Source organism: Salvelinus alpinus, chromosome 28 (genome assembly GCF_045679555.1).
Source record: "Salvelinus alpinus chromosome 28, SLU_Salpinus.1, whole genome shotgun sequence".
NCBI lineage: Eukaryota > Metazoa > Chordata > Actinopteri > Salmoniformes > Salmonidae > Salvelinus > Salvelinus alpinus.
This window is the reverse complement of record NC_092113.1, coordinates 24,283,946-24,303,621: the sequence shown is the minus strand read 5'-3', so window position 1 is coordinate 24,303,621 and position 19,676 is coordinate 24,283,946. Positions and strand designations below refer to the sequence as shown.

General features: G+C 42.5%; 1 protein-coding gene across 2 annotated transcripts; it reads left to right on the top strand.

Annotated features, from left to right (window-relative positions):
- The first annotated feature begins 173 nt into the window (after positions 1-173).
- Positions 174-19,000, top strand: LOC139557470 (N-fatty-acyl-amino acid synthase/hydrolase PM20D1.2-like). 2 transcript variants are annotated; one of them, XR_011671396.1, is made up of 14 exons: positions 174-476; positions 600-686; positions 4,130-4,365; positions 4,567-4,653; positions 6,328-6,461; positions 10,637-10,756; positions 13,343-13,418; positions 13,543-13,604; positions 13,763-13,841; positions 14,637-14,708; positions 15,192-15,357; positions 15,507-15,606; positions 17,757-17,971; positions 18,107-19,000. XR_011671396.1 is itself a non-coding variant. In XM_071372308.1 (13 exons), the coding sequence occupies exons 1-13, from the start codon at positions 257-259 to the stop codon at positions 17,884-17,886; spliced, it is 1,569 nt and encodes a 522-aa protein (XP_071228409.1). In that variant the 5' UTR covers positions 174-256; the 3' UTR covers positions 17,887-19,000. The 2 variants fall into 2 exon arrangements, 1 of the variants encoding a protein (XP_071228409.1); XM_071372308.1 differs by having other exon boundaries at positions 17,757-19,000.
- The last annotated feature ends 676 nt before the right edge of the window (positions 19,001-19,676 follow it).

Here is a 19,676-nt window from a genome sequence, read left to right as displayed (position 1 = left end):
ATTATTTTTCAAGAGTTGCTTATTGTGTAGTTGTCTGAGTTAATTTGAATAAAGAGCATTTGACATGTTCTGTCTAATAAAATAAGTGCTACATGGCAATTTGATTGGAAGTGCATAAGGTAAATTATTATCTGGTGACCTATTTCCAGCCCAAAAGGTGGCGCTCAAACGATCATTCATAGATCAAATTAGCAGAACACGTCACGAGCAGCTTGCACTCTTCACAACAACACGCTGTGCACTGTCGAATTAAAAAATGACCGAACGCAGTGCAAAATTGAACATTCTCAAGTTTGTGAAAATTGTGTCGTTTAGCTTGTTATTAGTTATATTAGCCTTTTTCGTTGCAGCCACTGTAAGGACACTAACGTTTGATGTGAATGCAGGACTTCAACTTGCACACTGGGAGAAGACGAACAATATTGCGTCTGACATAAACCAGCACCAGAGAGAGGAGCTTCTAGCGAATTTCAGAGGTGAGATCCGGACTAATTCGATCATCAAGCTGAGCAGATTTGTCAACCTATGTTGTGTGAATGAATAATCGCTATAATGTGCTCACTAAATTTGCTCAACGCCGCCTGCTTTTTTGTACGCAGACGCAATCCGGATTCCCACCGTGTCAACCACGGAGACACAGCTCAACACCACCGCATTGCGCGAGTTCGACGGCCTCCTGAGGAAAGGTAAGCTACCGGATACCTACTGTTATACTTGGTTTAGGAGCAGGTACATGCTGCATAGGCGGTTATATTATAACCGGTTACTGTAGGAAACATGTTTTCACTGAGTACACTAGCCAACTGAACACAAGGCCCATTAGCCCACTGAGCACAAGGCCGGCAAATGGCGATAAGGATTCGTTTAATTTTACCGTCCAAAAGGAATGCATGGCGCTGGTCGTTTTCAACAAAACGTCACAATAAGAGAGGATTCGATTTGCCTGCTGGGGTGCATGTAGTCCCCCAGCTCCGCAGAAAGCATTGACAACTGCGTGCCGTTTAAGGAAATATTAAATACATGTTAACTATTTGGAATGTCATCACCTCTTGAAGAACATAGTCAGAACTACAAATGTATGTTTATTCCATGCAAAACAATTGCGCACATTTTAGCTCTATCAGTTATATACAGCAAGTAACTGCATGTTTTTCATGACTAGTATGTAATTTGAGGTGTAGCCTCACCACATCTCTGAGTAGAATCCCACAGTGGAGGTGTCATAATACTCATAAAACCTAGTAGTCAAACAGGGAAATGGTTCCAATCATTTTTACCCCATTTCCCCATAAGGGATTTTAGAAACACTTAAAATAAGGGCTGTGTTTGGTGTAGGCTTACCTTGGCTTGAGGTTTTGATAACCATGTACATCTCTCTCTCTTATATCAATATATTTGGCTCTATTTACTCTCAGGTTCAAAAATGCTAATTGGCATCAATTTAGACATCATGTCAAAACTACAAATCTCTGCAAGTTCCTGCATGTCATCTCTAGCTGATACCTTTACTAATGGGTATTGTGTCAATTTAAAACTTTCACAAGACAGTTCACAGAATTGTCCATTTAAAGAAATGTAGCCTATTTATTTATTACTACATTTAGCTAACATTATAAAACAATCAAATGTATTTATGAAGTCATTGTTACATAAGCAGATGTCACAAAGTGCTTATAGAGAAACCCAGCCTAAAATAGACAGCAATGCAGATGTAGAAGCATGGTGGCTAGGAAAAACTCATTAGAAAGGCAGGAACTTAGGAAGAAACCTAGAGAGGAATCAGGCTCTGAGGGGTGGCCAGTCCTCTTCTGGCTGTGCTGGGTGGAGATTGAGAGTACATGGCCATTAAGGCCAGATTGTTCTTCAAGATGTTCAAACATTCATAGATGACCAGCAGGGTCAAATAATAATCACAGTTGTAGAGGGTGCAATAAGTCAACACCTCAGGAGTAAATGTCAGTTGGCTTTTCATAGCTGAGCATTAAGAGGTTGAGACAGCATGTGTGGTAGAGGGAGGGTGAGAGCGGGTCCAAAACAGCAGGTCTGGGACAAGGTAGCCGCAGGCAGAACAGTTGTAACTGGAGCAGCAGCATGACAGATATGTGTATGTGGACTAGGGCTGTTACGGTGACCATATTACCGTCACAACGGCGGGGACGAGTCATGAAGGCAGTCTAATTCCACGTGACCGCTTAGTCACGGTAATTAGGCTCCCGAGTGGCACAGCGGTCTAAGGCACTGCATCTCAGTGCAAGAAGCGTCATTACAGACCCTAGTTCGAATCCAGGCTATATCACAACCGGCCGGGTTTGGGAGTCCCATAGGGCTGTGCACAATTGGGCCAGTGTCTTCCGGTTTGGCCGGGCTAGGCCGTCATTGTAAATACGAATGTATTCTTAACTGACTTGCCTAGTTAAATAAAGGTTAAATTTAAAATAAATTAAAAAGCTCTGATGCTGCTGATGGTCATTAGTAGCCTACCAGGCTTGTTAACTGCCTGGTACTCAGCACTCTATTGTCCCTCTAATCACTCTGAAATCAATGCAAATGTATTCGAACATGTAAATCAAACATTTCATGAGAGCTCATGTTGCGCAACATTTCTATAGGCTATGCTGTTGCGTGAGAGAACGAAGAGATTAAAAGAAGAGGTTCCCATCCAGCATTCTATAGGCTAGGCCTACTATATATATATTTATACATTATCCTAATATTAAGCACATTGCTTCTCCTTACAACAGGAGTATAGCCTACCTGGCTGGCATGATAATGAATCACGGGAAAAGCGTCCTCTATTTGCTATTTAAGTGCATAGATGACAAGTATTTCTTCTGCTGCCCTTGTTTCGAGATAGAACTGACCATTATCATGCACCTAAATCAAAACAAATTTCACATATTTAGTATATGCAACGATAAGATTAAATCAAGAATAGTTTGATGGGTGACAATATTAGCCTATTACTTGTGAGTGATTCCCAGCTTAAGGCAAGAAACAGCATTTGCTTTATTTTGCGACTTTCAAATCATTGTTGCCTAACCCATAGGCCTATATCTCCTGAGGCAGCAAAGCATCCCCAAACCATCACACCACCACCACGCTTGACTGTTGGTATGAGGTTCTTACTGTGGAATGCAGTGGTTGGTTTAAATCAGGCATAATAGGACGCATGTCATCTAAAGAGTTGACTCAGAAATACTCTGAACTAACTATTACTGCTTCTACGTGAGTGCTGTGTAGCTGGAGGCTTGCCAGCTCAGTGAAGTGCTAAAAATGCGCACTGGCCATATACTGTTAGGTGAAGTATTATGGTAGGGTGTTGGGGGTCGTGACAAACAATGGCTGCTATACCCAAATGTCAACTTTGTTACAACGTTAATGTTACAGCCCCTTAGTGAAGCCCGATAAATCCATGTGTGCAACTGCACGATAATATTTTAAGGGTTCCCTGCAGGAATGCCCCACCTTGAGCATCCCATTGGTTCCTTCATAACCCCCCAGGTTAGGATAATTTGGTTAAGGTTAGGAAAAGAGTACGGTTAGCTAAAATGTAAAAATAATAACTTTTGACCTCAATTTTGACAAGCTGTGTCCCATCTAGACATGACCCTGGCTAAACATCAGGAAGTAGCATTAGCCACTACCATGGGGGTGAAAAATGTTGTTTCATCAAGAAAGTATGCATACTTTCCAAATAAATTCTGCCTTCTCGCTTTTAAATTGAGTTAATGAGTAAATTGATGTCTTTGCAGCCTGAATGGAGAATGTACAACAACAAAACTGTTCACGGGGGACATTAGTGTATAGCCTGCTGCATGCATTCCCTTTAGACCATAAGATGAAACGACTCAATATCGCCATCTGCCGTCCTTTGGGCTTTGAGCATATAAAGTTACCAATTAGCATTTCGACACTGCTTTCTGATACTCAAGCAGAAATGCATCTGCGTTTACTTCAAATCCACTATTTTAAAAGCTTATTAGAAATGCCCTCACAAAAAAAGATTTCAGTTTTGAAACTGCAGAATACTGCAGTTATACTGCACTCTGAGTGCATTTTTTTTCTCGTAAGGGTGGTGTCCTGCATTTCCTAACACTTAACAGATTCCCCCCCCCCCCCCCTCTGCCAGCTTTCCCTACAGTGTTTTCTTCCCACCTGGTCCAGCATGAGGTTGTGGCCAACTACAGCCACCTGTTCTGGGTGCCAGGCTCTGACCTGGCCCTCGTCCCCTACATGCTGCTGGCCCACATAGATGTGGTGCCTGCTGAGGAGAGAGACGGATGGGAGGCCCCACCATTCTCTGCAAAGGAGATAGATGGATTCATCTACGGGAGAGGGACCATCGATAACAAGCAGTCTGTCATGGTGAGGCCGTGAGGGTTGACAGTGGGTAGATGTTTATGGAACCTGGGTGTTCCAAGAACAAGGACCAAATCTATGATATGTTTTATCTTTGAGCTAGAGGCCCAAGAGCATTGCGTAATCAACAATGCGGTTGCTGTTTTTCTCACCCAATAATACGATTTCACATTGTGAGAATTTAACCAGACAAATTTTTCACTGTAGGGAATTCTCCAGGCGCTGGAGTACCTGTTGATAAGAGGTTATTCACCGCGAAGGGGATTCTTCATTGGTCTGGGTCATGATGAGGAGGTTTGTGAAGTTGGTAGAGGTATTTACAGTTGAAGTCGAAAGTTTACATACATTTAGGTTGGAGTCATTAAAACTCGTTTTTCAACCACTCCACAAATGTCTTGTTAACAAAGTATAGTTTTGGCAAGTCGGTTAGGACATCTACTTTGTGCATGACACAAGTAATTTTTCCAACAATTGTTTGCAGACAGATTATTTCACTTATATTTCACTGTATCACAATTCCAGTGGGTCAGAAGTTTACATGCACTAAGTTGACTGTACCTTTAAACAGCTTAGAAAATTCCAGAAGATGATGTCATGGCTTTAAAAGCTTCTGATAGGCTAATTGACATTATTTGAGTCAATTGGAGGTGTACCTGTGGATGTATTTCAAGGCCTACCTTCAAACTCAGTGCCTCTTTGCTTGACATCATGGGGAAATCAAAAGAAATCAGCCAAGACCTCAGAAAAAAGTCTGGTTCGTCCTTGGGAGCAATTTCCAAACGCCTGAAGGTACCACGTTCATCTGTACAAACAATAGTACGCAAGTATAAACACCATGGGACCACGCAGCCGTCATACCGCTCAGGAAGGAGACGCGTTCTGTCTACTTGAGATGAGCGTACTTTGGTGCGAAAAGTGCAAATCAATCCCAGAACAACAGCAAAGGACCTTGTGAAGATGCTGGAGGAAACGGTTACAAAAGTATCTGTATCCACAGTAAAACGAGTACTATATCGACACAACCTGAAAGGCCGCTCAGCAAGGAAGAAGCCACTGCTCCAAAACCGCCATAAAAAAGCCAGACTACGGTTTGCAACTGCACATGGGGACAAAGATCGTACTTTTTGGAGAAATGCCATCTGGTCTGATGAAACAAAAATATAACTGTTTGGCCATAATGACCATTATTATGCTTGGAGGAAAAATGGGGATGCTTGCAAGCCGAAGAACACCATCCCAACCGTGAAGCACGGGGTGGCAGCATCATGTTGTGGGGGTGCTTCATAAAATAGATGGCATCATGAGGGAGGAAAATTATGTAGACATATTGAACCAACATCTCAAGACATCAGCCAGGAAGTTAAAGCTTGGTCGCACGTGGGTCTTCCAAATGGACAATGACCCCAAGCATACTTCCAAAGTTGTGGCAAAATGGCTTAAGGACAACAATGTCAAGGTATTGGAGTGGCCATCACAAAGCCCTGACCTCAATCCCATACAAAATTTGTGGGCAGAACTGAAAAAGCGCGTGCGAGCAAGGAGGCCAACACACCTGACTCAGTTTCACCGGCTCTGTCAGGAGGAATGGGCCAAAATTCACCCAACTTATTGTGGGAAGCTTGTGGAAGGCTACCCAAAATGTTTTACCCAAGTTAAACAATTTACAGGCAGTGCTACCAAATACTGAGTGTATGTAAACTTCTGACCCACTGGGAATGTGATGAAATAAATAAAAGCTGAAATAATCATTCTCTCTGCTATAATTCTGACTTTTCACATTCTTAAAATAAAGTGGTGATCTTAACTGACCTAAGTCAGGGAATATTTACTTGGATTAAATGTCAGGAATTGTGAAAACTGAGTTTAAATGTATTTGGTTAAGGTGTATGTGAACTTCCGACTTCAACTTTATTTCACTAACTGAAAAGGGACAGAAATCAAAAAAAGGATTTTGTCTGTCTACTGTAGGTGAGTGGCTACCAGGGGGCAATGAACATAGTGAGGGTGCTGAAGAAGAAAGGGGTACAGCTGGCGTTTGTACTGGATGAGGGTCTGGCTGTGCTGGATGGAGTCATCAGTGGTCTGCAGGGGCCTGCTGCTCTGTAAGCATTCATTCACTCTTTTCTCATATTTAGTGTCTTTGTAAGTGACTAACCACAGGCCCAATGTAGCCATTTTTATCTCAGTATGAACTCATTTCTGGGTAACAATTAAGTACCATTTATAATAGTTTTCCATTAAAATTGTCAAAAATCCAAATAGATTTTTTGCAAAAATAATTTCTTAGACAGAATTTAGTTAGGACTGTGGGAGTGGTCTGAGTGAGGGGTGTAATTGGAAGGTCCTAATGGGAGGGATATGTAACCTGAAAAAACTATCTGTTATTGGCAGAGAGGTTTGGAAATCTCTTTATTGGTCTATTAACTTATACTGCCTGGTGATGTCAACAGGCAAGCCAAAACTCCTCCCTTGCAAAAACTGCTGATTACAAGGTCCTGCGTAGTAAATTGTATTTTCAACCAGAAACTATCAGAAAATGACATTAGCTTGGTTTCCATCCAATTGGCGACAGATTTTCATGCGACTATTTAAAAATGTGCGTACAACAATATACACATTTTCCCACCAGAGAAGTTTCCATCAACCGGACTTATTGTGTATAAAAGGCTATGTGTGATAACATAACTTTTGCGGTTAAGTTCCCGAATAAAAACAAAAAAAGTTAAATGGGTCTCTATCGCATTTTCAACTCTACTGATAGTTTTGTAACCAAAACTGTTGCGTTTATATAGCAAATGTGACCACTCTAGCCAACGGCTTGCAGATAGATTGCTGGTAGGCTACCTACATGATGAGATTATTATGGATGAGAGCAAGATCATTTTTAATTGTCAAATGGAAGCCAAGCATTGATCATCATGTCACTAGAATAAGATCCTCAATATTTCTTGGAAAGGAGCATCAAGATCATCACTGTGCACTTCCACCACCCTGTGAAGTTCATCATAACTTCTTTCATCTGTAGCCTAATAAACTGCATGCTTTCCCGAGTCGTAGTGGGAGGAACACACAACATATCGTCTCGTGACTCCAAGTTTACTTCGATATGATGCTTATTATCGATATTTGCGTCATTTCTCGTGTAATTAATTTTACGCACACAAAAAGATCCCACTATGTCAAATGAATAAATTGTCTGTCCACATTTATAAAATTGTACCAGCTGTTTCCATCAACCAGGTCATGATTTTTTCCCCATGCGTCGCGTAGTTCATCTGCATGAAGTGGTTGGATGGAAACCTGGTTACTGATCAAAGTTTCTCACATTTACGGTGTTAGTTTCATCAGCTGTTGTACAATATGATATAAAACACAACTTAAATATGGTTTACGTCATAGATTGCTATCACAATATATTAAAAGTGTATATGCTTGCCAAGTGCCTGCCAAGTGAAAAAGAATAAACTGGATGAGCTCCGTTTGAGACTATCCTACCAACGGGACATTTAAAACGGTAATATCTTATGTTTCACCGAGTCGTGGCTGAACGACGACACGGATAATATACAGTTGGCTGGATTTTCCGTGCATCTGCAGGCCAGAACAGCTATCTCTGGTAAGACGAGGGGTGGTGGTGTTTGTCTATTTGTCAAACAGCTCATGCGCGATGTCTAATATTAAAGAAGTCTTGAGGTATTGCTCACCTGAGGTAGAGTACCTCATGATAAGCTGCAGACCACACTATCTAACCAAGAGAGTTTTCATCTATATTTTTTGTAGCCGTCTATTTACCACAAACCGATGCTGGCACTAAGACTGCACTCAACGAGCTGTATAAGGCCGTAAGCAAACAAAATGCTCATCCAGAAACGGCTCTCCTAGTGGCCATGGAACTTTAATGCAGGCAAACTTAAATCTGTTTCACCTAATTTCTACCAGCATGTTACATGTGCAACCAGAGGGGGGAAAAAATTCTAGACCGCCTTTACTCCACACACAGAGATGGTTACAAAGCTCTCCCTCACCCTCCATTTGGCAAATCTGACCATAATTCTATCTTCCTGATTCCTGCTTACAAGCAAAAATTCAAGCAATGCCTCACTCAATACGGAAGTGGTCAGATGATGCGACTGCTACACTACAGGACTGTTTTGCTAGGATAGACTGGAATATGTTCTGAGATTCAACCAATGGCATTGAGGAGTATACCACCTCAGTCACAGGCTTAAGTGCATCGACGACATCGTCCATACAGTGACCATACATACATATTCCAACCAGAAGCCATGGATTACAGGCAACATCTAGAGCTGCCGCTTTCAAGGAGCGGGACACTAATCCGGACACTAATCCTTTAAACAGGTCAACATTCACAAGGCCGCGGGGCCAGATGGATTACCAGGACGTGTACTCCGGGCATGTGCGGACCGACTGGCAAGTGTCTTCACTGACATTTTCAACCTCTCCTTGATCAAGTCTGTAATACCTACATGTTTCAAGCAGACCACCATAGTCCCTGTGCCCACGAAAGCAAAGGTTACCTGCCTAAATGACTACCGCCCCGTAGCACTCACGTCGGGCAGTCATGAAGTGCTTTGAAATGCTGGCCTTTTAAATTATTTTTTATTTTTTACCTTTTTATTTAACTAGGCAAGTCAGTTAAGAACAAATTCTTATTTACAATGATGGTCTACCAGGCAACAGTGGGTTAACTGCCTTGTTCAGGTGCAGAACAACAGATTTTTACCTTGTCAGCTCAGGGATTCGATCCAGCAACCTTTCGGTTACTGGCCCAACTTTCTAACCACTAGGCTACCTGCTGCCCCATGTCATGGCTGACATCAACACCATCATCCTGGAAACCCTAGACCCACTCCAATTTGCATACCGCCTGAACAGATCCACAGATGACGCAATCTGTCACACTCCACACTGCCCTTTCCCACCTGGACAAAAGGAACACCTATGTGAGAATGCTGTTCATTGACTACAGCTCAGCGTTCAACACCATAGTGCCCACTAAGCTCATCACTAAGCTAAGGACCCTGGGATTAAAAACCTCCCTCTGCAACTGGATCCTGGACTTCCTGATGGGCCGCCCCCAGGTGGTAAGGGCAGGCAACAGCACATCTGCCACGCTGATCCTCAACACGGGGGCCCCTCATGGGTGCATGCTTAGTCCACTCCTGTACTCCCCGTTCACCCACAACTGTGTGGCCAAGCATGACTCCAATACCGTCATTAAGTTTGCTGACGACACAACAGTGGTAGGCCTGGTTACCGACAATGATGAGACAGCCTATAGGGAGGTCAGAGACCTGGTAGTGTGGTGCCAGGACAACAACCTCTCCCTCAACTTGAGCAAGAAAAAAGAGCTGATTGTGGACTATAGGAAAAGGAGGGCCGAACACTCCCCCATTCTCATCGACAGGGCTGTAGTGGAGCGGGTCGTGAGTTTCAAGTTCCTTGGTGTCCACATCAACAACAAGCTATCATGGTCCAAACACACCAAGACACTCATGAAGAGGGCACAACAATGACTTTTCCCCTTCAGGACTCTGAAAAGATTTGGCATAGGTCCTCAGATTCTTAAAAGGTTCTACAGCTACACCATCGAGAGCATCCTGACTAGTTGCATCACCGCCTGGTATGACAACTACTCGGCATCTGACCGCAAGGCGCTACGGAATGTAGTGCGTACGGCCCATTCCATCACTGGGGCCAAGCTTCCTGTCATCCAGGACCTATAGAGGAAGGCCCCAAAAATGACTCCAGTCACCCAAGTCATAGACTGTTCTCTCTGCTACTGCACGGCAAGCGGTATTGGAGCGCCAAGTCTGGGTCCAAAAGGCTCCTCAACAGCTTCTACCCCCAAGCCATAGGACTACTGAACGATTAATCAAATGGCCACCCAGACTGTTTGCATTGATTTCCCCCCCCTCCCTTTATTTTTACACTGCTGCTACTTGCTGTTTATTATCTATGCATAGTCACTTTACCCCTACCTACATGTACAAATTGCCTTGACTAACTTGTGCAACTACACATTGACTCGGTACCAGTACCCCCTGTATATAGCCTCGTTATTGTTACTTTGTGTTCCTTTTTCAAACGCTTGTACAGTTGAAGTCGGAAGTTTACATACACCTTAGCCAAATACATTTAAACTCCTTTTTTCACAATTCCTGACATTTAATCCTAGTAAAATGTCCCTGTCTTAGGTCAGCACGTGACAAATAATATTAGATTTTGATTTGCCTGTGTGTGTATATGTCAGGATTGGGATCAGTGAGAAGGGCCTAGCAACGGTGAAGCTGAGCGTTTCCAAGGCCCCGGGTCACTCCTCCATGCCTCCCAGTGAGAGCAGCATAGGCATCCTGGCAGGAGCAGTCAAAAGGTAAGAGGGGATTAGTGAATCGTCACAGGTACGGCTGGGAATTAATTGTCAGGGACCTCCAGATACATTATCACAATACTTAGGTGCTGAGGTTGGCTTGCTATTCAAAAGAAGATGGAGAACAAGCTATAGAATGAAAAATACCACAGTTTTGGTGAAAACTACAGGACACTCGCGCTACCTAGATTTTTATTTTTTATTTATTTATTTTTTACAAATTGTTACTTAGTCAAAGTATCGATTTTATAATATGATGATATATACAGTGGGGCAAGAAAGTATTTAGTCAGCCACCAATTGTGCAAGTTCTCCCACTTAAAAAGATGAGAGAGGCCTGTACATTTCATCATAGGTACACTTCAACTATGACAGACAAAATGAGAAAAAAAAATCCAGAAAATCACATTGTAGGATTTTTAATGAATTTATTTGCAAATTATGGTGGAAAATAAGTATTTGGTCACCTACAAACAAGCAAGATTTCTGGCTCTCACAGACCTGTAACTTCTTCTTTAAGAGGCTCCTCTGTCCTCCACTCGTTACCTGTATTAATGGCACCTGTTTGAACTTGTTATCAGTATAAAAGACACCTGTCCACAACCTCAAACAGTCATACTCCAAACTCCACTATGGCCAAGACCAAAGAGCTGTCAAAGGACACCAGAAACACAATTGTAGACCTGCACCAGGCTGGGAAGACTGACTCTGCAATAGGTAAGCAGCTTGGTTTGAAGAAATCAACTGTGGGAGCAATTATTAGGTAATGGAAGACATACAAGACCACTGATAATCTCCCTCGATCTGGGGCTCCACGCAAGATCTCACCCCGTGGGGTCAAAATGATCACAAGAACGGTGAGCAAAAATCCCAGAACCACACGGGGGGACCTAGTGAATGACCTGCAGAGAGCTGGGACCAAGTAACAAAGCCTACCTGTAGTAACACACTACGCCGCCAGGGACTCAAATTCTGCAGTGCCAGACGTGTCCCCCTGCTTAAGCCAGTACATGTCCAGGCCCGTCTGAAGTTTGCTAGAGAGCATTTGGATGATCCAGAAGAAGATTGGGAGAATGTCATATGGTCAGATGAAACCAAAATAGAACTTTTTGGTAAAAACTCACCTCGTCGTGTTTGGAGGACAAAGAATGCTGAGTTGCATCCAAAGAACACCATACCTACTGTGAAGCACGGGGGTGGAAACATCATGCTTTGGTGGTGTTTTTCTGCAAAGTGACCAGGACGACTGATCCGTGTAAAGGACAGAATGAATGGGGCCATGTATCGTGAGATTTTGAGTGAAAACCTCCTTCCATCAGCAAGGGCATTGAAGATGAAACGTGGCTGGGTCTTTCAGCATGACAATGATCCCAAACACACCGCCCGGGCAACGAAGGAGTGGCTTCGCAAGAAGCATTTCAAGGTCCTGGAGTGGCCTAGCCAGTCTCCAGATCTCAACCCCATAGAAAATCTTTGGAGGGAGTTGAAAGTCCGTGTTACCCAGCAACAGCCCCAAAACATCACTGCTCTAGAGGAGATCTGCATGGAGGAATGGGCCAAAATACCAGCAACAGTGTGTGAAAACCTTGTGAAGACTTACAGAAAACGTTTGACCTCTGTCATTGCCAACAAAGGGTATATAACAAAGTATTGAGAAACTTTTGTTATTGACCAAATACTTATTTTCCACCATAATTTGCAAATAAATTCATAAAAATTCCTACAATGTGATTTTCTGGATTCTTTTTTCTCATTTTGTCTGTCATAGTTGAAGTGTACCTATGATGAAAATTACAGGCCTCTCATCTTTTTAAGTGGGAGAACTTGCACAATTGGTGGCTGACTAAATACTTTTTTGCCCCACTGTAACTGTATCGAATGTGTATTTATTTATTTATATATATATATATATATATATATATATATACTTTTTTTTCATTACTAATCAAAGGCTAGATGGATCTACTGTGTGTAGCCATTGCTTAACAACTACAGGTACTGTGCAATCAAAGGGAATTCAATTTCCCTTGCATGGTCAGCCATGAACATACACTGAGTATACAAAACATTTAAGAACTGCTCTTTCCATGACACAGACGGACCTGGCAAATCCAGGTTATAGCTTTTATCCCTTATTGATGTCAGGTTAAAGAAATATTTAAGTCCCTTTTGAACGTGTTATGGTAGTAGGTGCCAGGTGCACCAGTTTGTGTCAAGAACTGTTGGGTTTTTCACGCTCAACAATTTCCCGACTGTATCAAGAATGGTCCACCACCCAAAGGACATCCAGCCAACTTCACACAACTGTGGGAAGCATTGGAGTCAACATGGTCCAGCATCCCTATGGAACGCTTTCAACACATTGTAGAGACAATGAATTGAGGCTCTTCTGAAGGCAAAGGGGGGGGTTGCAACTTAATATTAGGAAGGTGTTCCTAATGTTTGATGTACTCAGTATATAGAGCATGAGACAACATTTTACAAGGTCCAAGTTCCCTCTTAGGACCTTTTCAGTTAATAATATTAGGAAACTCATTAAAGGGAGGAACCTTTGTGAACCTAAACCCAAATTCTCAAAATTCTCGTCAGATTGGAGGAGAACCCAATGCCCAGGTTGTTTGGTGAAGGCCCTGAACGTGGGACCTTTGAACACCTGGCTCACAAGGTAATGCTGTGTTTCTAGCCTCAGACATCCTATGAGTGCTATAGAGTGTTAAAGGGAAAGTTCCATAAAATTACAACATCTATTTGTCAGTAAAAAACTTTTTTTATCACTTTCTTTCTCACAGTTTAGGCTCCCACTCAAATTTGTCATGTCGAATATGTGGCTGTTCTCCCCACTCCTTGGAAGGTAATTTTCCACTCTGAATTTCACTGGCTTGTTCCATCTTTGATTATTTGAATTACAAAGGTAAGAGGGGACTCTTATAAAATAAAGATACCTTATGTTGTGGGAATTTATGGTGTTGATTTAGTTATTAAACCTAATTTAACAGCTTTTATTTGCAGAGTAATGGAAAGAAGACCTGATACAAATGCTTTTGTGAGAACGACAACTGCAATCACTATGTTCAACTCAGGAGTTAAGGTACAATATCTAGTCATGATAAATTATATATTGTGCATAAAGTTGTCTGTTAAATGCCCGCACTAGTAAAAATCCACTTTTCGGAGCTGAAAGACAATGGCCAGAAACCACAAGTGTCTATCCAGATAATGAGAAGGCACATGCAAAGGAACTTATAGTTACAAGTCATTTTCGGCGTGCATGATCATGAGCAAAGTCATTGTAGCCTATCATTTCACTTCCCCTGTGAGAACCCTGAACACTGGCTGACTTGGCTTTTCTGTGCCAAAGCCTGTCAGCAGCCTACCAAAGGTTGCATCGTTTCCATTCCAAATATAGAATAATGCATATCAGCTATCTTTCAATAGTTATCTGTATTTCCGGAGCTTCATCTTATTATCTTCTATTTCTATGGTGGATTCGCGTCCAGTGGTTTCCATCTGCGGCAAAGTTTTCCCTAAATCAGTGCTTATGACAGATCCAGTTCCAGAACCAGCCATAGACCCAGCTAGCTAATATTTTGAATTCGGTGTAGAGAAAAAAATAAACAGGAACAACGGAGAACATTAGCTAGCTAGATAAGGTTAGCATGCTAACTATGCTGCTGTCGGTGCCCTATTGGTTGATGTTTATCAACTCCAAGTGGAAATTCCCACACCCAATTCGTGAATATGTATAAGTAGCCTTTGTCATACTTTAGTTGTGGAACCTAAATGTGTATTACATCTCTAGGACAGGAAATTACGTTGAAATAGTGGCTTCAACTTCCTCTGGGGGAGTCCTTTAATTACATACATATGTTTTATTTTTTCACAGGTTAACATTCTTCCTTCCCAAGCTGAGGCCTATGTGAATCTGCGGATACATTCCGCACAGTCACTACAAGAGGTGGGGATTAGTATTTACTGCAAGCTCTGTCTAAAGCCAGGTTCCTCAACTGGTGGCCCACAGACCAAATTGGCCAATGGGTGATTTTTATTTGGCACCCCAAGTTTTCTGAGCCCAAAATATTTTAAATTATTGTTTTAGTCAAATATTATATCTGTTTGCGGGCAATTTGCAGTCTACAAATTATTTGTAATTATGTTCCTGACCATCTGCTCAAGGAAAATTGTCCCGCGGCTGAATCTATTTGGTGATCCCTGGTCTAATGAATGGTGCTGTGACATTGCAAATCTACTGCTATCTATATGGTTCAACCACATGCTATATTAAAAACTCATGTTACTTATCTGTTATATTAGCTAGAATCATATGTCCCTCTCACAAAAGTAGAACATTTATTTAATTTAGTCATGCTCGCAACTTTGAAGTACAGTTGAAGGAAACTGTTCAGTTTTCACAATGATAGTGTATTTGTCCTCCCGTCAGGTTTTGGAGTTGATCCAGTCCACAGTGGGAGATGAGAGGGTGAAGATGGAGCTAGTGGATGGCTTTGACCCGCTGCCTGTCAGCTCCTACGATGAAACATCCTTTGGGTTCCAGATCATCAAGAAGACTGTGCTGGACCAGTTCCCACAAGTTACTGTTGCCCCTGGTAAGAAATGGGAGTACGTGGAGAGGGAATGGTATTAGTTTGGTTTGCCCACCATGGTGTTGAAAATGTTTTCTGCTTATGAAATGGGTTGTTCAGGCAATGTTTTATCATTTTTATGTCGAGACCTACTATCATATTCCAATGTGCAGGTATCTGCATCGGAAACACAGACAGCCGTCACTACACTGACCTGGCCAAGGACATCTATCGCTTTGCTCCTACATGGTTCAGACCAGGGGACGCCCAGAGGTAGGACACACACTGTAACAGAAGTACTGTGAGCCATAACACCCACAAGGAAATATTCTGTATAGAAGAGCTCTCTCCAGCTCCAATCAAATCACATTTTATTGGTCACATGCACATATTTAGCAGATGTTGTTGTGGGTGTAGCGAAATGCTTGTGTTCAAATCAAAATGTATTTAGCTCCAACAGTGCAGTCGTATCTAACAGTGCAGTAGTATCTAACAACGATTCACAACAATACACATACATCTACAAGTAAAATAATGTAATTAAGAAATATATAAATATTAGATCGAGCAATGTCGGAATGGCATTGACTAAAATACAGTAGAATAGAATACAGTGTATACATATGAGATGAGTAAAGCAGTATTTAAACATTATTAAAGTGACTAGTGTTCCATTTATTCAAGTGGCCAGTGATTCCAAGTCTATGCATATAGGGCAGCAGCCTTTAAGGTGCCGGGTTTGCGTAACCGGGTCAAAGCCGACTAATGGCTATTTAAGTCTGGTTTTTTTTGTCTCTCGGTCCCAGCTTTGATGCACCTGTACTGACCTCGCCTTCTGGATGATAGCGAGGTGAACCGGCCGTGGCTCGGGTGGTTGATGTCCTTGATGATCTTTTTGGCTTTCCTGTGACATCGGGTGCTGTAGGTGTCCTGGATTGCAGGTAGTTTGCCCTCTGTGATGTGTTGGGCAGACCGCACCACCCTCTGGAGAGCCCTGCAGTTGTGGGTGGTGCAGTTGCCGTACCAGGCGGTGATATAGCCTGACGGGATGCTCTCAATTGTGCATCTGTAAAGGTTTTAGGGGTCAAGCCAAATTTCTTCAGCCTCCTGTTGCGCTTTCTTCACCGCACTGTCTGTTTGGGTGGACCATTTCAGTTTGTCAGTGATGTGTACACCGAGGAACTTGAAGCTTTCCACCTTCCCCACTGCGGTCCCGTCTGTGGATAGGGGCGTGCTCCCTCTGCTGTTTCCTGAAGTCCACAATCAGCTCCTTTTGTTTTGTTGAGTGAGAGGTTATTTTCCTGGCGCCACTCTCCCAGGGCCCTCCCCTCCCTGTAGGCTGTCTCGGCATTGTTGGTAATCAGGCCTACTACTGTTGTTTCGTCTGCAAACTTGATGATTGAGTTGGAGACGTGCGTGGCCACGCAGTCATGGGTGAACAGGGAGTACAGGAGGGGGCTGAGCAAGCACCCTTGTTGGGGCCCCTGTGTTGAGGATCAGCATAGTAGAGGTGTTGTTTCCTACCTTCGCCACCTGGGGGGTGGCCCGTCAGGAAGTTCAGAACCCAGTTGCACAGGGCGGGTTTCAGACCCAGGGCCTTGAGCTTTATGATGAGCCTGGAGGGTACTATGTTGCTGAATGCTGAGCTATAGTCAATGAACAGCATTCTTACATAGCTATTGCTCTTGTCCAGATGGGATAGGGCAGTGCGATGGCGATTGCATCGCCTGTGGATCTATTGGGGCGTTAAGCAAATTGAAGTGAGTCTAGGGTGTCAGGTAAGGTAGAGATGATATGATCCTTAACTAGCCTCTCAAAGCACTTCATGATGCGCAATAGTCATTTAGTTCAGTTACCTTTTACTTTCTTGGGTACAGGAACAATGGTGGACATCTTGAAGCAAGTGGGGACAGCAGACTGGGATAGGGAGAGATTGAATATGTCCGTAAACACTCCAGCCAGCTGGTCTGCGCATCTTCTGAGGATGCGGCTAGGGATGCCGTCTTGCTCTGCAGCCTTGCGAGGGTTAACATGCTTAAATGTCTTATTCACGTCTGCCACGGAGAAGGAGAGCCCACAGTCCTTGGTAGTGTGCCGCGTCGGTGACACTGTTGTCCTTAAAGCGGGCGAAGAAGGTGTTTAGTTTGTCCGGAAGCAAGGTTTTGAATGTAGTCATAACGATGTAGTCATAAGATTGTTTGAACACAAGGCCCTGTTATTTTGTTAATCATGAGACTAATACTCCACAGTCTTATGATCTAGCCATATGACACGGTTGAACCATAAAATGTAAGTCAGCCCTATACACACAGTGCCGACAAGGAGGGTTAAACAATGCACTATACTGCATTCGACAAATGAGAAAGTGGCCAAGCGACATTAAGTTGAGACGATCTTTCTATCTTTTCCCTCTACATTTTCAGGTTCCATGGTATTAATGAGAGGATTTCTAAGAAGAACTATGAGGAACTGGTGGTCTTTTACTTCAATCTAATCCAGAACTGTGACATCAAGGACCTCCCTTCTCCCCACAGTGCTGGTCATGAGCTCTAAAGTTGTAGGGCATTATGGGTACTGGGGGCAGTGGTTGTGCTTTGGTGGTTCACTTATCCATTGCTGCAAGTGTATGCCACTCTGGCTGTGTGTACACAGGCAGCCCAATTCTAATATTTGTTTAACTAATTGGTCTTTTGACAATCAGATCTGAAAAATATCTGATGTGAAAAGTTTGTGATTAGTCAAAAGACCAATTAGAATCTCAGAATTGGGCTGCCTGTGTAAACGCAGCCTCTTACATTCATAATCCAGATTACACTGTGTTACATTCTGTTTACCCTGTCAGGTTTGGTCCCTCCTATATTTTGGAAGAAGCACAGTTGTCTCGTGGTGATACTATATGATAAGCAACAAACCATGTGCACATTAGCATCAATGCTATAGTTTGAATGAGACAATCGGATTGTATTTTTAATGAGTACAGCAATTCAATGTTACGAAGACATCAAAAGGGGGCAAAGTCTTACGAGGAACAGAAATAATACAACAGAGATTTTGATCTGTGTTACATTTTATAAAGAAAATAACCCCCCCTGGTGACAGTATTGCAGTAGAGATATGGAGTTAGATGTTGGTATGGCCATAGAAAAGCTGTTTTTAATTGGTACAAAATCAATTTGATATGTTACTATTATTTTGTTACTGGTCATTGGCAACATGAAGCTTGAAGTAGGTGATTGATGAAGTGTATGCAGCATGCATGTGTGAGAGATATTATCTGATATTTGCTGGCAAAATTTCCTCCCTGTGGAATGGCATCTGTAAATGAATATTCAATTATAAAGATATTATGTAAAACAATTATTTTCAATGCACATTAATGGTATGAAGATTGAAATCGCAAGCTTTTAAAAGGAGATAATTTTGCATGCTATTTTACTTGCTGATTTCTGAGGTATGAGAGCATTTTTTAAATTTTAATTGTGAATATAAAACACAGGTTAATTGAGGTGCGATACTTAATCCTCTGTTTCAGATGATAACTGTGAAAGTATCTATTTTTCTTGAAATACTGCTGCCTAGTGTCAGAGGTACTGTGCCAATGACGCTAAAGATATCGTTGATGTGGGGGTGTAGTGAACATAATGGATAATAAACAAGATGCACTGTGGTGACGGCAATCTTTGTTTCCAGTTGGTGTGTCCAAACAATGTAGTCAGACAGTCCTTGCTATCCCGGGATCCTTGGGACATCTCTACCCAACTGAAGTTGACATTCAAGATGGTTAGGGTAAGGGTTGCAGCGTTTCTGAAACTGTCCTCGGGGCCCCAAGGGGTGCACGTTTTGGTTTTTGCTCTAACACTACACGGCTGATCAAAGCTTGATGATTAGTTGATTATTTTAATCAGCTGTGTAGTACTAGGGAAAAAAATAAAACCTCCACCCCTTGGGGTCCCGAGTTCTGAGTTTGGGAAACCCTGGGGTAGGGTTCAGGGTAGGGATGTCCCAAGGAATCCCGGTTAGCGAACCGTGTTCAGACAGGTCTAAATCTATGCCACATTAAGTAGCCTCGCAATATTGTTTTCTTATTCACCTATTGTAGACTATATACTTACTACTAAGTAGTAGCCTACTTTACAGTTGGAATTAATGGCGTAACAAACAAACAAGGGTTTCAAACATTTCAAATGAAAGGCAAATCACGATCAGCAGCATCAACAAATATTACATACAAACATTGTACAAGTACTTTATTTTTGGCTCACTTTGAGCCAAATATTGGTGTACATATTTTGACATTAGAATCTAAACTAATGTAGGCACAGTGGTGGTGGAGTGGTCGTGGG

What these genes read in the sequence shown, in the direction of transcription:
- LOC139557470 (XM_071372308.1), top strand. Translation starts at nt 257, where the DNA reads ATGACCGAACGCAGTGCAAAATTGAACATTCTCAAGTTTGTGAAAATT. An exon ending in ATAACAAGCAGTCTGTCATG is followed by an intron (nt 4,366 to 4,566) that starts GTGAGGCCGTGA and finishes TTTTCACTGTAG; the next exon opens with GGAATTCTCCAGGCGCTGGA. An exon ending in GTCTGGGTCATGATGAGGAG is followed by an intron (nt 4,654 to 6,327) that starts GTTTGTGAAGTT and finishes TGTCTACTGTAG; the next exon opens with GTGAGTGGCTACCAGGGGGC.